At 46.2% G+C, this 13,296-nt stretch overlaps 1 protein-coding gene across 1 annotated transcript in view; it reads left to right on the top strand.

Moving 5' to 3' along the window:
* CRMP1 (collapsin response mediator protein 1) overlaps window positions 1-13,296 on the top strand; it is a 53,876-nt gene that overhangs the window by 15,811 nt on the left and 24,769 nt on the right. Inside the window, exons 4-6 of the mRNA XM_007957502.2 lie at window positions 824-988; window positions 5,190-5,251; window positions 7,210-7,290. Of these exons, the coding sequence (XP_007955693.1) occupies window positions 824-988; window positions 5,190-5,251; window positions 7,210-7,290 (308 nt within the window). The remainder of the gene's footprint in view (window positions 1-823; window positions 989-5,189; window positions 5,252-7,209; window positions 7,291-13,296) is intronic.

Below are 13,296 nucleotides of genomic sequence, written 5' to 3'. Positions count from 1 at the left end.
CATTTCATTTTTGACAACTTTCAGTTTTCTTGGATTCATACTTCAGGCATTCCATGTTCTGATTATTAATGGATGTTTACAGCTGTTTCTTCCCATTTTGAGTCATGCCACGTCAGCAAATGGAAGTCCCAAAAGCTTTACTCCATCCATGTCTTTAAGGTCAACTCTACTTTGAGGAGACAGCTCTTCCCCAGTCTTATTGTGAGTGCCTTCAGACCTGAGGGGCTCATCTTATGGCATTATATCAGACAGTGTTTCAGGGCTATTTGTAAAGTTTTCCAGTCATATATTAGACAATGTTTCACTGCTGTTCATAAGTGTTTCACTGGCCAATTCTTTGAGAAGTGGATGGCCCCTTCTTCCAAGTCTGTCTTAGTCTGGAAGCTCCACTGAAACCTGTCCACCATGGGTGACCCTGCTGGTATTTGAAATACTGGTGCCATAGCCTCCAGCCTCATAGCAACACACAAGCCACCACATGACAAATAAGTGGGGAATGATGAGGTAGTGAAGGCTAAAGATGGTGGTCATGATGTCACTGCTGACAGTTACTGTAATGGTGGTGACAGTGATGGTAATATTGGCAGTGATGGTGGGAACCATGCTGAAAAAGATGGTGATGATCCCGATTATGGAGGTGGTGGTAGTGATGGTGGTGGTGATGGTCATGATGCTGGTAGTGATGGGATAATTGTGGTGAGGATGGTAACCATGGCACATGATGATGATGTTGTACTTTGTGAGCCCAGAAGATCAGTAAATACTTTTTGGAACCATGTGGACCCTAAATAGCTGGAGCATGAGGTGTATTTCTTTCTGCCAGTTGACCACATTGTCCCTGAGCCTGGATCCAGCCTGCTGACTTCTTTTGAGAAGTGGCATGAAGCAGCTGACACCAAATCCTGCTGTGACTATTCTCTGCACATGGACATCACAAGCTGGTCTGATGGCGTTCGGGAGGAGCTGGAGGTGCTGGTGCAGGACAAAGGTCAGTTAAAGCCCAAAATGGGGCAGAGTTCTGCAATATCGGGTTCTTTGGTGGACCCAGTTATGTGGTGTTAAAGTTCCTTTATTTGTGCCCGTTGTGAGCCCAATCATGAGCTCCTATGGCTGCACAGAGAGCTAGGGAAATGTTCCACCCTCACTAGGGAGCTTTCCTCTTCTACTCTCAGCCCTTCAGAGTTCCCTCTTCCTCTCATAAGAAAGCCAAACTTCCTTAGCCTGGCACAGGCCCTGCGTGACCTATCCTCACCTCACCTCTTCCTCTGGCTCATCTTCTACTCCTAGCATAAACTCCCCCGGTGCCTGTCATCCTACATCCCACACCCTGAAACCTGCTATACCTCAGGGCCTTTGCTTGTGCTGTTGCCCTCCAAGAAGTCCCTTTCTTCTTCCCTGCCAGTCAAACTAATACCCCACCTTCTCTTCAAGTTCAACTATCAACTTCCCCCATCTTCCCCGTCAGAATCGCTTCTTTCCTAGTGTGTGCAATGCAGTTACTCAGGCCTGTTTTGGAGAATTTTCCATTGGTTCTTGGATGACAGGGTCTCACTTTCTGTCAGGCTCTGCTACTGAACACTGAGCTCTAGGAGGAAAGGGCTGTGTCTCCATATCTCCATGTCCCACCCTGACTCCCTCTGTGGAGACTCACATGAAGGGTCCTTGCAGTGTAGACCTTCCACAGTGTGCTGCATGACATCGAATGGAGGTGAGCAGAACCGAAGATACAGGGAAGAACAGAATGAGTCCGGGAGTGGCCATTGTTCACCCAGGAAAGGGGCGGCCATCTGTGGGCAGCGTCAAATGAGGGTGCTTCAAGGAGAGCTTGTGTGTGTTTTCCCTTTTTAGAGTGTGCATGCTGTGTTCTCATGTTGTAAAAGTGTCATGACCCTAGTACAGAAAAGTCAGAAAATTGAGAAAGGGAAAACAGAACCCTCGCTGGTGTTGTCCTGTCTCATTCCACCACAGTGCTGAGCTTTGCTCACGCAGCTCTGCCCACTCAGGGCGGTTCCTCAGCGAGCCACCCCACAGCTGCTGCCCAGACTCCTGCTTCTTCACTTGACACCTCATGAATAAGCATTACTCTTCATCAGTAACTGTTTAATGGCTCATAGTACCAATATAATGGCTCATTTGCTTAACTATTTTCTTTTCATTGGATATTTAGGTTTTCTGTCTATCATAAATCATGTTATTCTGAACCTCTTCATACATACAAAACCTTTTTTGCAGTTATTATTATTTCTCTAGGATTCCAGAAGTCAAATTGCCAGGTCAAAAATTTTTCAGTTTTTTTTTTCTGAAGGATGACCCCTGTGATCAAATTGCTTTCCAGAGAGATGTACCCACCTCGTGCCCATCAACCACGTAGCAGTCTGGAGGACACCTCCTCATGTTTCCTCTCTGAAGCCCTGCTAACTTGATGGGGACGAGGTGGTCTGCCACTGTTGTTCCCATTGCAGTTCCTTAATTACTAAGTTACACATTTTCCATACTTTTTCTTTTGTGAGTGTGGTTGTATTCTTTGCACATTTACCAATTTGGATTTTTTGTTTAAGGATGTTAGGTTATTAACCCTCCACCATATCTGCTGTGAACCACAGGATTGTTTCTACATAATCAGAATCCAAGGGGATTTACAATTACTATTATTATTACTATTTGCATGTTAATCCTTTTATCTCTGAAAGAAACTGAGTCTCTTATTAAATAAAAAGTTAGATTGGCGATTTACAATTTTCAGTCTTGCCATCCTCACCTTATGTTAAGTTCTGAGCCATTTTCCATGTTACTAGAAGGGTTTTGTCGCCTCTGTTTTAGCAGCCTCTCTGTGGATGTACAAGGAGGGGCGTGGACAGAGGTCAGGATGAAACATGGAAATCCTACAACAGGCAATCAAGAGAGGGTCTACTTGGGGCCACAATATCTACTTACCCTGGAAGAGGGGAGAGGACTGGATTCCTCTCAATGAGCAATTTGCCAGGAAACATCTGGTGAAGTGCTGAGGTACATTCACAGGTCTTCAATGCCAGCCAGCATCATAGATGCTTTTCCTGATTTCAGGCTCAAAATTAGTACACGCTTACTGAGAGCTGCAGTTGTGTCTAAAGTAGAAAGTGGTCATTTACCATGTGTCTTTGCAGACATTTTTGCTGTTTGCATGTATATGCACATATCCTGTTTGTGTATCTCACTTGCATGTATCTGAGGTTTGCATGAATGGGGTCATAATACATGTAATATTCTGCAGTGCATTTTCTACAAGTGGGTGGCTTTGATGAACACAAATTTATTTGTTCACAGGTTAGGTGTCTGGAAGTCTGCACTTAGGGTGCCAGCTGTAAGGGAAGGCTCTGTGAATATATGTCTGCTCTGAGGGAAGGTCTGTCCCTTCTCAGCTTCTATTTCTGGGTTCCTTGGCAATCCTGTGGAGTGCATCCTTTCCTCCATTTGGGGTTGCTAGCTTAATACAATCTTTCATGTCTCAAAAGAGATCAAGACACACCCTACACTAATACCACCTCATTAACACAACGAAGAGAAGCCATTCCCAAATAGAATTATAACCATAGGTCAGGCTTCTCAACATAGATCTGACGGGGTGGGCGACACAATTTAATTCATAGCAGGTATGTTTTTGCTTGTTCCTCTGGCTAAGAATGTTTCTTATATTCTTAAAGTTTCATTAAACACACACACACACACAGAAAGAGAGTGAGAATATGTGGGAAAGACTGCATGTGGCTGCAAAGCCTGAAATATTTACTGTGTGGCTCTTGGCAGAAGAAGTGTGCTAACCTCTGCGCTGTTGTTGTTGTTGTTATGTGCCGTCGAGTCGGCCCCGACTCATAGCGACCCCTCCTTGGGTTTCCGAGGCAGTATCACTACGGAAGTAGGATTGCCCAACCTTCCTTCCGAGGAGTGGCTGGTGGGTTTGAACCGCCAGCTTTCTGGTTAACAGTCAAGTGCTTTAGCCACTATGCTACCAGACCTCTGCGCTAGCCTGCTATTTTGTGTAGCTTGGGTTCCACTCTCTGTAATCTTGACTTGGCCCCCTGGATATCCTTCTTTTTGCAGAAGAAATGGCCCATTTTTGCAACTGAGTACCTTTCTCAATTTGTTGCCCACCCATAGAAATTTGGCAGCATAGAGGCCTCTTTTCATTTGGAAATATGTCCGTCCCTTTCAGCCCAAAGTAGTACAACTTCCTGAAAACCTTTGTTGGTTTCCAATGTATCAGATTATAGCCCAATCTCTGAGACAAATCTTTTTAAAGTCAAAATCCTCCCACTTTGGATGACTGGTGGTGTGCTGTGGGGCAATGTCTTTAGGATCCCTGGAAGCCCTTTGTCTAGCTGAAGGGGCTGCTTACCAGGCGCTCCTTAGATCTTTCTGAGGTCTTAACGGAGAGGTCTCTAGATCCACCCTTCATTTAACCTTTACCCTGCAGCCGTTTCTTTCTCTGAGAGCCCTTTGCAGGTTGGAGAGTAGATGGGACAAAGCTTTATGTTCTAACGCAGAAAGCTCTGGGCCTTCTGGATGTCCGTGAAACTCTGCTGGCAAAGCAGTCCCTTCTTTAGTTCTTACCTCTTGTACCACATCACACTCTGCCTGAAGAAGCCAAATGATGCTCAGAATTCTGCGTGGCAGTCACCTTCGCCAAATCCAAGTGCTCTGGGTCGGCCGACTTCCAAGTTGCCACAAGTGGCCCTTTCCTAGGAGTTTTCCTGCTGTGTGCATGGGTCACCCCTCTTCCGGTCTCCACTCTTTTCCCAGACTTCAAGATATTTCCTGGCAACAGCCCTTTCCTGCCCCCGTCTCCTCCCTGTTCATGTTTATGCCCATTCGCCTCCCTCCCTCTCTGTCTGGGCAGTTCTCCTTCCTCTCCTCCTGCTTCTCCACTCTTCCTCCTCTTTCTCCTCCTCTTCCTCTTTCCTTCTCTTCTTCATCTTCCTCCTCCTCTTCCTTGCTCTTTTGATTCAGCTCAGGTGTAACCTTCCCTGAGAGCCTCTTTTGAGCCTGTCTCGTGTCCCAGGGGGCCTAGATGTACCCACCGTGAATTCAGTAGCTCCTGAGGCAAGCTCTTCTATCCTGTGGTTACCACACTGCTATGATCATTGATTGACTGAAAAGACATGCTTATTTTTGTCTGAAACACATTGTTCTCTTATGTTTTTCTCTTACAACAGGCATCAATTCCTTCCAAGTCTACATGGCCTATAAGGACCTCTACCAAATGTCTGACAGCCAGGTATGGGCACACACCTGCTCTCCTCACTATCAGGCAGGCTTTAGGTGTCTTTGAACAGGTGTTCCCCTTCCTGGGCCTCCTTCTGACACCTGGACTGGGTACAGCAGGTGATGCTTCATGTGCTAATTTCCAAACCTGGCTACCTCAGAACCCCCTAGGAGAGCTCACTGAAAGTACAGACTGAGAGCCCATCACAGGTGCTCAGTGGGGGCTCTGAGGCTCCCTCCGGAGATCTCCATATCAGTCTGGCTCAAGCAGGTCTGGGGCCATGCTGTCTCCTTAGCTCTGATACTCAAACACCTAGCTCCCCTCAAACAACACCAACACAAGACACTAAGCATGTCCATACCTTCTCAGTCTGTCACCTATAAATGTGTGATAATGTCAATTTGCACCTCCTCCATCCACAGCAACCCACAGATGTGTGATAATGTTCATCCACACTTCCTCCCCCCACACCCACACAGATATGTGATGATATCTGTCTACATGTACCCATAGATGTGTGATAACATCGTCCACACTTCCTCCACCCACACCTACCCATAGATGTGTGACAACGTTCATTCACTCCTCCTCCATCCACGCCTACCCACAGACGTGTGATGACACACATCCACACCTCCTCCATCCACACCTAAACATAGACATGTGATAACATCCACCTACACGTGCCTGTAGATATGTGATAATATCTTCAACACTTCCTCCATTCATACCTTTCTATAACAAACCAAACCAAACGCACTGCCTTCGAGTTGGATCCGACTCATAGCGAGCCCTCCTTGGGTTTCCGAGGGGGCATCACTACAGAAGTAGACTGGCCAACCTTCCTTCTGAGAACCTTCCTATGGATGTGTAATAATGTCCATCCACAACTCCTCCAGTCACACCTATGCACAGATATGTGGTAACGCCCTTCTGTGCCTCCTCCATCTACATCTCCCTACAGATGTGTATAATATCATCCATGCCTCCTCCATCCACACCTACCCACAGACCTGTGATAATGCCCACTCATGCTTCCTACCCATAGACATGTAATGCCATCCAGCATTGTCAGCTTCCAGTAGTGGCTGTGGGTGAAAGGCGATGAGGATGATGTGCCAAGCTTGGGGTTATTACACTTATTATACTTGGGACTCCTGGCTTTGTTCTTTCATTGTTGCCCCCTACCCTCTGCTTGTTAAAAGATAGATACTGTGGTAGCCAGCGTGTGGGAGCTGGAGCCAGACCACCTGGCTGTGCAAGCTCCTTGCCATGTGACTGAGCAGACTCCTGACCTCCCTGTGCCTTAGTTTTCCCATCTATGAGATGGACTTATATATATTTTCCTCACAAGGCCATCGGGAGAATGGGACACACTAACAGAGTTTGACTGCAGCTCCTGTTGGTGGGAGGCACCGGGCAGTGGGTAGGCTGTGCTGTCGTGTGGGATGATCTGGGCATAGGAAGTACTCTCTGAGCATTGGAGTTACTGGAACACTTGTTGCCCGCACCCCACCACCATCCATGAGGTCAGAGGAGTTGAAATGTTTGTAGGACAGGTGTGTCTCCATGGGATGAGGATGGCTGTGGAGCACAGTGAGAGCTCCTTTTAAGTTAGTCACATGATGCCACAAAATGAAGAACTGACCAGCTCTAGTGTCACCATCAGCAGCTGTGGGCACTCCAAGGGAGTAAAGCCAAAGAGAAAACCAAAGGCATCAGCAGGCCTGGGACTGGGGCGTCACCAGCCGTGGGTGCTCCTGATCCCCAGCTTTGGGCTCTCTGGGTTACCAGGGCCGGGAAAGTTCTTTGCAGGCTGTCCCTGCCGTGGAGCAGCACAGTCTACTGTGAATGCCGCATCGCATTGTGTCTGTGGAGGCTGGTAGACCATGGCTGGGGAGGAGGGCGAGCTTTATGAGCACATACAACGTGCCGTCTCCATCTTCACTGATGCTTTCTGCCTCCCTCAGCTCTATGAAGCCTTCACCTTCCTGAAGGGGCTGGGAGCTGTGATCCTGGTCCATGCAGAAAATGGAGACTTGATCGCTCAGGTGAGTGTGAATCCCCTCACATCTGCTTGGTCTTGTTGGGAAGGGAGTGACAAAGTGGACATGGGTTAGTGAGGGAACCAGGCAATGAAGGGCCACGCCAGGAGCTGGACACCATTTCAGACACACCAGGTGACTCTTCCACACCTGCAGGGTTGTCTTGTAAATCATGGTCATCATCTTTACAAGGAGGCTGGCAGAACTGCCCCGGGAGCCCAGGGAGTCTGCAAGGGACAGAATAGGACCAAATAAGAAAGAACACTCTGCATACCAGGGACCTCGGCGGCTCACACGGAAGCAGGTGCTGCTCAGAGGAAATGAGGGAATGAGGGGCATGCTGAACAGAGCCCAGGAGCAAGTGTCCGACCCAGTGTGAGACCTTGATCGGGGCCCAGCGCCCATGGAGCTCACTCTCTTCTCTAACACCCGCCTCAAGAGTGCCTGTGAAGATCCAACAAGATCACATGTGTGGAGTCCCGCCTCTGACACAGACAGGCCTGGGTTTGAGGATGGTGGGATGAGAGCATGTCCCAATTGCTAGCTGCAGGCAGAAGGTCTGATTCGGCCTCCTTTTGACTCCTCCCTGGCAATGTCCTCGAAGTCTTTGTTACCACTAACAGTCCACTCAAGGCTACTATAGGCTTTTCTCTAACACATTTCTGGGAATTCCCCATGCCTCCATGAACATCTGGCTCCACAGCCTTCCCACATTTTAGGTAATTGTTGTAGTTGCACCCCATTCTGGTACCAAACTGTGTTGGCTTTCTATGGCCGTGTGACAAATTATCCCAGAGCTTAGCACCTTCGAACAATAAGCATTTCTCATCTTGTGGTTTCAGTGGGGCAGGAATTCGAGTGAGGCTTGGCCGGGCCCTCGCAGGCTGTGATGAGGTGTTGCTGGAACAGCATGAGTCACCTCTAGGCTTGCTAGAGGCCAGGACTTGCTTCTGAGGCCACTTGTGTGGTTGTTTCTAAGACTATTGCAGGCTGCTGGGTTGAGGGCCACTGTAGAGCTGTTGGCCAAGGCTCCTGGGTTCTGAGCCTGTGGGCAAGTCAGAACGTACCAGCTTCCATCAGCATGAGTGAGTGGGAGAGCAGGAGACCAGAGAGAAGGAAGTCAGGTGTTCCTGTAACCTGACCCCAGAAGGGAAGCCTGCCTCTCAGGCTGTATCCTGCTCATCAGAAGCAAGGCTCAACTAATAGCCGCACTCAGATGAGCAGATTCCACAGGGTGTGAAGACAAGGAGGCAGGCATGGGACCACCCCAGAGCTGCCCACCACACACATCTCAGCTCTGCCTGAGCTTCCTGTGAGCAGAACCGTGCGGCCAGCTTTCATGCTGGCTCACTGTTGTGTGAGGTCTGTGAAACCCACCATCTGATGTGTGTAGCTTTGGGTGCTGCCTGTGTGTGTCACAACTTATTCTAAAGCTGGTGGACATTTCGGTACATTTGGGGCTATTCAGAATGAAGCTGCCATGGACAGCTTCTTGCTCTGTTTTGTTGTTCTTGCTCTGTTTTGTTGAACAGTTAGCATGTGTAGCCAGGAGTGCGATTGCTGGGTCATACCAGTTGGCGTCAAGTCAAATCCAATGCCTGGCGACCCTGTGTGTCAGACTAGAACTGCACTCCATGGGATTTTCACTGGCTGATTTTTCAGAAGTACACTGCCAGGCCTTTCTTTCCAGTTGCCTCTGGGTGGACTGGAACAGCCAACCTTTTGGTTAGCAGCCAAGTGTGTTAACGTTTCCACCACCCAGGGTGGGCCTTAGGATAAGCATGTCCCGTTTCAGCAGCCGCTGAGCCATGTCCAGATGCAGTCCTATCCCACTACAGGGAGTCCAGCTTGCAGCCTCCAGTTCTGGAGTTTGCGCCTCCCCTCGGGGCCTTCTCGGAGCCCCCCGCTGCCAATTTAAAATTTTGCTTTCTCAGCTCCATTTGTCCTTCTGCTTTCCAGCTTTCAAAACTGTCTTCTTCACATTTTCTGGGTTCTTGTGGCCATTCCTGGCACTTGAGTGGGCTTCAGAAGGGAGTGGAGAAGACGCATGTTCTCAACTCAGATCTCTAGCGGAAAGTCTTTCTCTAGGCCTTTTTTATTGGTGTTTTCCCCATTATGCCATCACTCCTTCTTCCTTCCTGTGAACAGAAGAGGTCCCAACATTTGAATGATCTTGCATAGAGATTGCTCCAAATCATAAAATCTTGTGTAAACAGTTTACAGAACACTCAAACTCACTGCCATCTAGTTGATTCTGACTCATAGCAACCCCCTTTGGTTTCCTACGCAGTAAGCTTTATGGAAGTAGATTGCCCAGTCTTCCTTCCACAGAGTGGCTGGTGGGTTTGAACCGCCAGCCTTCTGGTTAGCAGTCAAATGCCTTAGGCACTACGCCACCAGAGCTCCTTAAACACTGTCCAGAAGGGCTTTGTAAATGCGTCTTCAATAGCTACAACTTATTCGCTTGTTTACTTACCTTGACCCCAGCTGTCAGGCCTTGAAACTGTCCCAGTTTATGTTCCTGTAACAGAGCTCAGCTTCAGTCCACAGACGCAGTGTGAGGCTGTGATTCTTTTCCATGGGTGGGGGCTCACGGGGGGTGTAATTCCAAGATGCACAATACCAAACTGTGGAAGTTAAAACCAGAACATGTGAGCACCAGTGCCCATTGCAGCATTGTGCACAACAGCCAAAAGATAGAGACAACCCGTGCCCACCAACAGATGATGGGTAAACACAACGTGGTCCATCCACACAGTGGGGTATTGTAGTTGTTGTTAGGTGCCATTGAGCTGGCTCCAACTCACAGAGACCCTGTGTGCAACATGAAACCCTGCCCAGTCCTGCCCCATCCTCCCAATCCTTGCTAAACTTGGGCCCAGTGTTGCAGCCATGGTGTCAAGGCATCTTGTTGAGAGGGTCTTCCCCTTTTTCACTGACCCTCTACTTTACTCCCTCTTTCTCCAGGGAGTGGTCCCTTCTGACAACATGACCAAATCAGGTGAGACAAAGTCTGGCCATTCTTGCTTCCAAAGAGCATTCTGGCCGCACTTCCTTCAGGACAGTTTTGTTTGTTCTTCTGGCAGTCCATAGTATTTTCAGTATCCAGGCACTTGACTGTTAACTGGAATGTCAACAGTTCAAACCCACCAACCACTCCATGGAAGGAAGACGGGGTGATCTATTTCCATAAAGATTTACAGCCTCAGAAACCCAAATGGGGTCACTATAAGTTGGAAATGACTCAATGGCAGTGAGTTTGGTTTCGTTTTGTCTTCACCAACACCATAATTCAAAGGCATCAACTCTTCTTTGGTCTTCCTTATTCATTGTTCAGCTTTCACATGTACATGAGGCAATTGAAAATACCATGGGTTGGGTTAGGTGTACCTTAGTCTTCAAAGTAACACCTGTGCTTCTTAACACTTTAAAGAAGTCCCTTGCAGCAGGTTTTCCCAGTGCAATATGACATCAGATTTCTTGACTGCTGCTTCCATGGGTGATGATTATAGATCCAAGTAAAATGAAATCTTTGACAACTTCAATCTTTTCTCCATTTATCATGATGTTGCTTATTGGTCCAGGTGTGAGGATTTTTGTTCTCTTTATATTGAGGTGTTATACTGAAGACTGTAGTCTTTGATCTTTATCAGTAAGTGCTTCAAATCATCTTCACTTTCAGCAAGCAAGGTTGTGTCATCTGCATGTCACAGGGTGTTAGTGAGTCTTCTTCCAATCCTGATACCACATTCTTCTTCATATAGTCCAGCTTCTCAGCTTATTTGCTCAGCATACAGATTGAATAAGTATGGTGAAAGGATACAGCCCTGATGCATACCCTTCCTGGGTTTAAATTATGCAGTATCCCTTTGTTCTGTTTGAACAACAGCCCCTTGGTCTATGCACAAGTTCCTCAGAACCAAAATGAAATGTTCTGGAATTCCAGTTCTTCATAATGTTATCCATCATTTGTTATGATCCACACAGTCAAATGCTTTTGGATAGTCAGTAAAACACAAATAAACATCTTTCTGGTATTCTTAGCTTTCAGCCAAGGTCCATCTAACATCAGCAATGATATAGCTCATTCCACATTGTCTTGTGAATCTAGCTTGAATTTCTGGAAGTTCCCTGTCAATATACTGCCACAGCCATTTTTGAATTACAAAAATTTACTTGTGTGCGATATTAATGATATTGTTCAATAATTTTCACATTTTATGGGATCACCTTTCTTTGGAATGGGTACAAATATAGATCTCTTCCAGTCAGTTGGCCAGGTAGTTGTCTTCCAAATCCTTGGCATAAATGAGTAAGTGTCTCCAGTGTTGCATCCATTTGTTGAAACATCTCAATGAATATTTCATCAATTCCTGGAGCCTTGTCTTTCCCCAATTCCTTCAGGGCAGCTTGGACTTCTTCCCTCAATACCATTGGTTTTTGATCATATGCCACCTCCTAGAATAGCTGGACATCAACCAATTCCTTTTGGTACAATGACTGTATATTCCTTCCATCTTCTTTTGATGCTTCCTGTATCATTCAATATTTTGCCCATAAAATCCTTCGCTATTGCAACTTGAGACTTGAAGCTTTTCTTCAATTCTTTCAGCTTGAGAAATGTCCAGTGTATTCTTCCCTTTCAGTTTTCTAATTTCAGGTCTTTGCACATTTCATTATAATAATTCACCTTCTCCTCTTGAATGGGAGCTCTGGTGGCATAGTGCCTAAGGCATTAAACTGCTAACCAGAAGGCTGGTGATTCAAACCCAGCAGCCACTCCTCGGAAGGAAGATTGGGCAATCTACTTCCATAGAGATACCACCTTAGAAACCCAAGGAGGGGTCTTATGAGTTGGAATTGAGTTGACATCAGTGAGTTTGTTTTGTTTTTGTCCTCTTGAGCTGCCCTTTGAAATCTGTTCAGCTCTTTTATTTTGTCATTTCTTCCATTTACATTAGCTACTCTCCATTCAAGAGCAAGTTTCAGAGTCTCTTCTGACATCCATTTTTTTTTTTCTTCTTCTTTTCCTGTCTTTTAAGTGACCTTTTGTTTTCTTCTTGGATGATGTTCTTGATGTCATCTCACAGCTTGCCTGGTCTTCAGTTGTTGGTGTTCAATGTATCAAATTTATTCTTCAATGGAATATTCCTCAGCCATACAAAAGAAATAACCCAGTGTCCATCAACACATGATGGATAAACATAACGTGATCCATCCATACGTAGAGTATTATTCATGATGAGCATGAGGGATAGGTATTACTCAGCCATAAAGAGGAACAACCCAAGTGCCCATTATCAGATGGTGGATAAATACAATATAGTCCATCCTTATACTGGAGTATTCCATAGCTATAAAAAAGAGACAACCCAAGTATCCATCAACAGATGATGAATAAACACAGCATGGTCCATTCATACAGTGGAGTATTACTCAGCCATAGGACAAATGAAGTCCTAATGCATGCTATGACCTGGATGAACCTTGAAAACATTTTAATGAAATTAGTCAGACACAAAAGGACAGATACTATGTGATCCCACTTACAAGAAGCATCTACTATAGGCAGATGCACAGAGAAGGAAGTTTATTAGCAGTAACCAAGGGGAGGTAGGAATGGTGTTACTGCTGAAGGGTCTTGAGTCCGACTTGAGGGGATGGAGAACTTGGAAATAAGTAGTGGTGATGGTGGCCCAACATGGTAACTATGACTAATGTCACTGAACTATATGCCTAAAAATGGCAAAAACAGCAAACTTTTCATTACATGTATTTTTACTACAATAAATTAAATATATATATATTAGCATAGCTGGTCTCCAAGCCATGTGAATTTTTTTTTTTTTTTTCAAAAAAATTGAAAGTGCTCCTGGGAAAGAAAAGAGACCTCAAATAAGCAAAGCACTATTGAAGAAGAAGAACAAAGTAGGAGGTGTCAAACTGCCGGATCTCAAAGCCTCCTATACAGCCACAGTAGTCAAAACTGCCTGGTATTGGTTTAATGACAGA

This window comes from Orycteropus afer, unplaced genomic scaffold (genome assembly GCF_000298275.1).
Source record: "Orycteropus afer afer isolate SDZICR_OR568_19922 unplaced genomic scaffold, OryAfe1.0 scaffold00754, whole genome shotgun sequence".
Lineage (NCBI taxonomy): Eukaryota > Metazoa > Chordata > Mammalia > Tubulidentata > Orycteropodidae > Orycteropus > Orycteropus afer.
The sequence above is the reverse complement of the archived record's forward strand: the minus strand, read 5'-3'. Positions and strand labels throughout refer to the sequence as shown.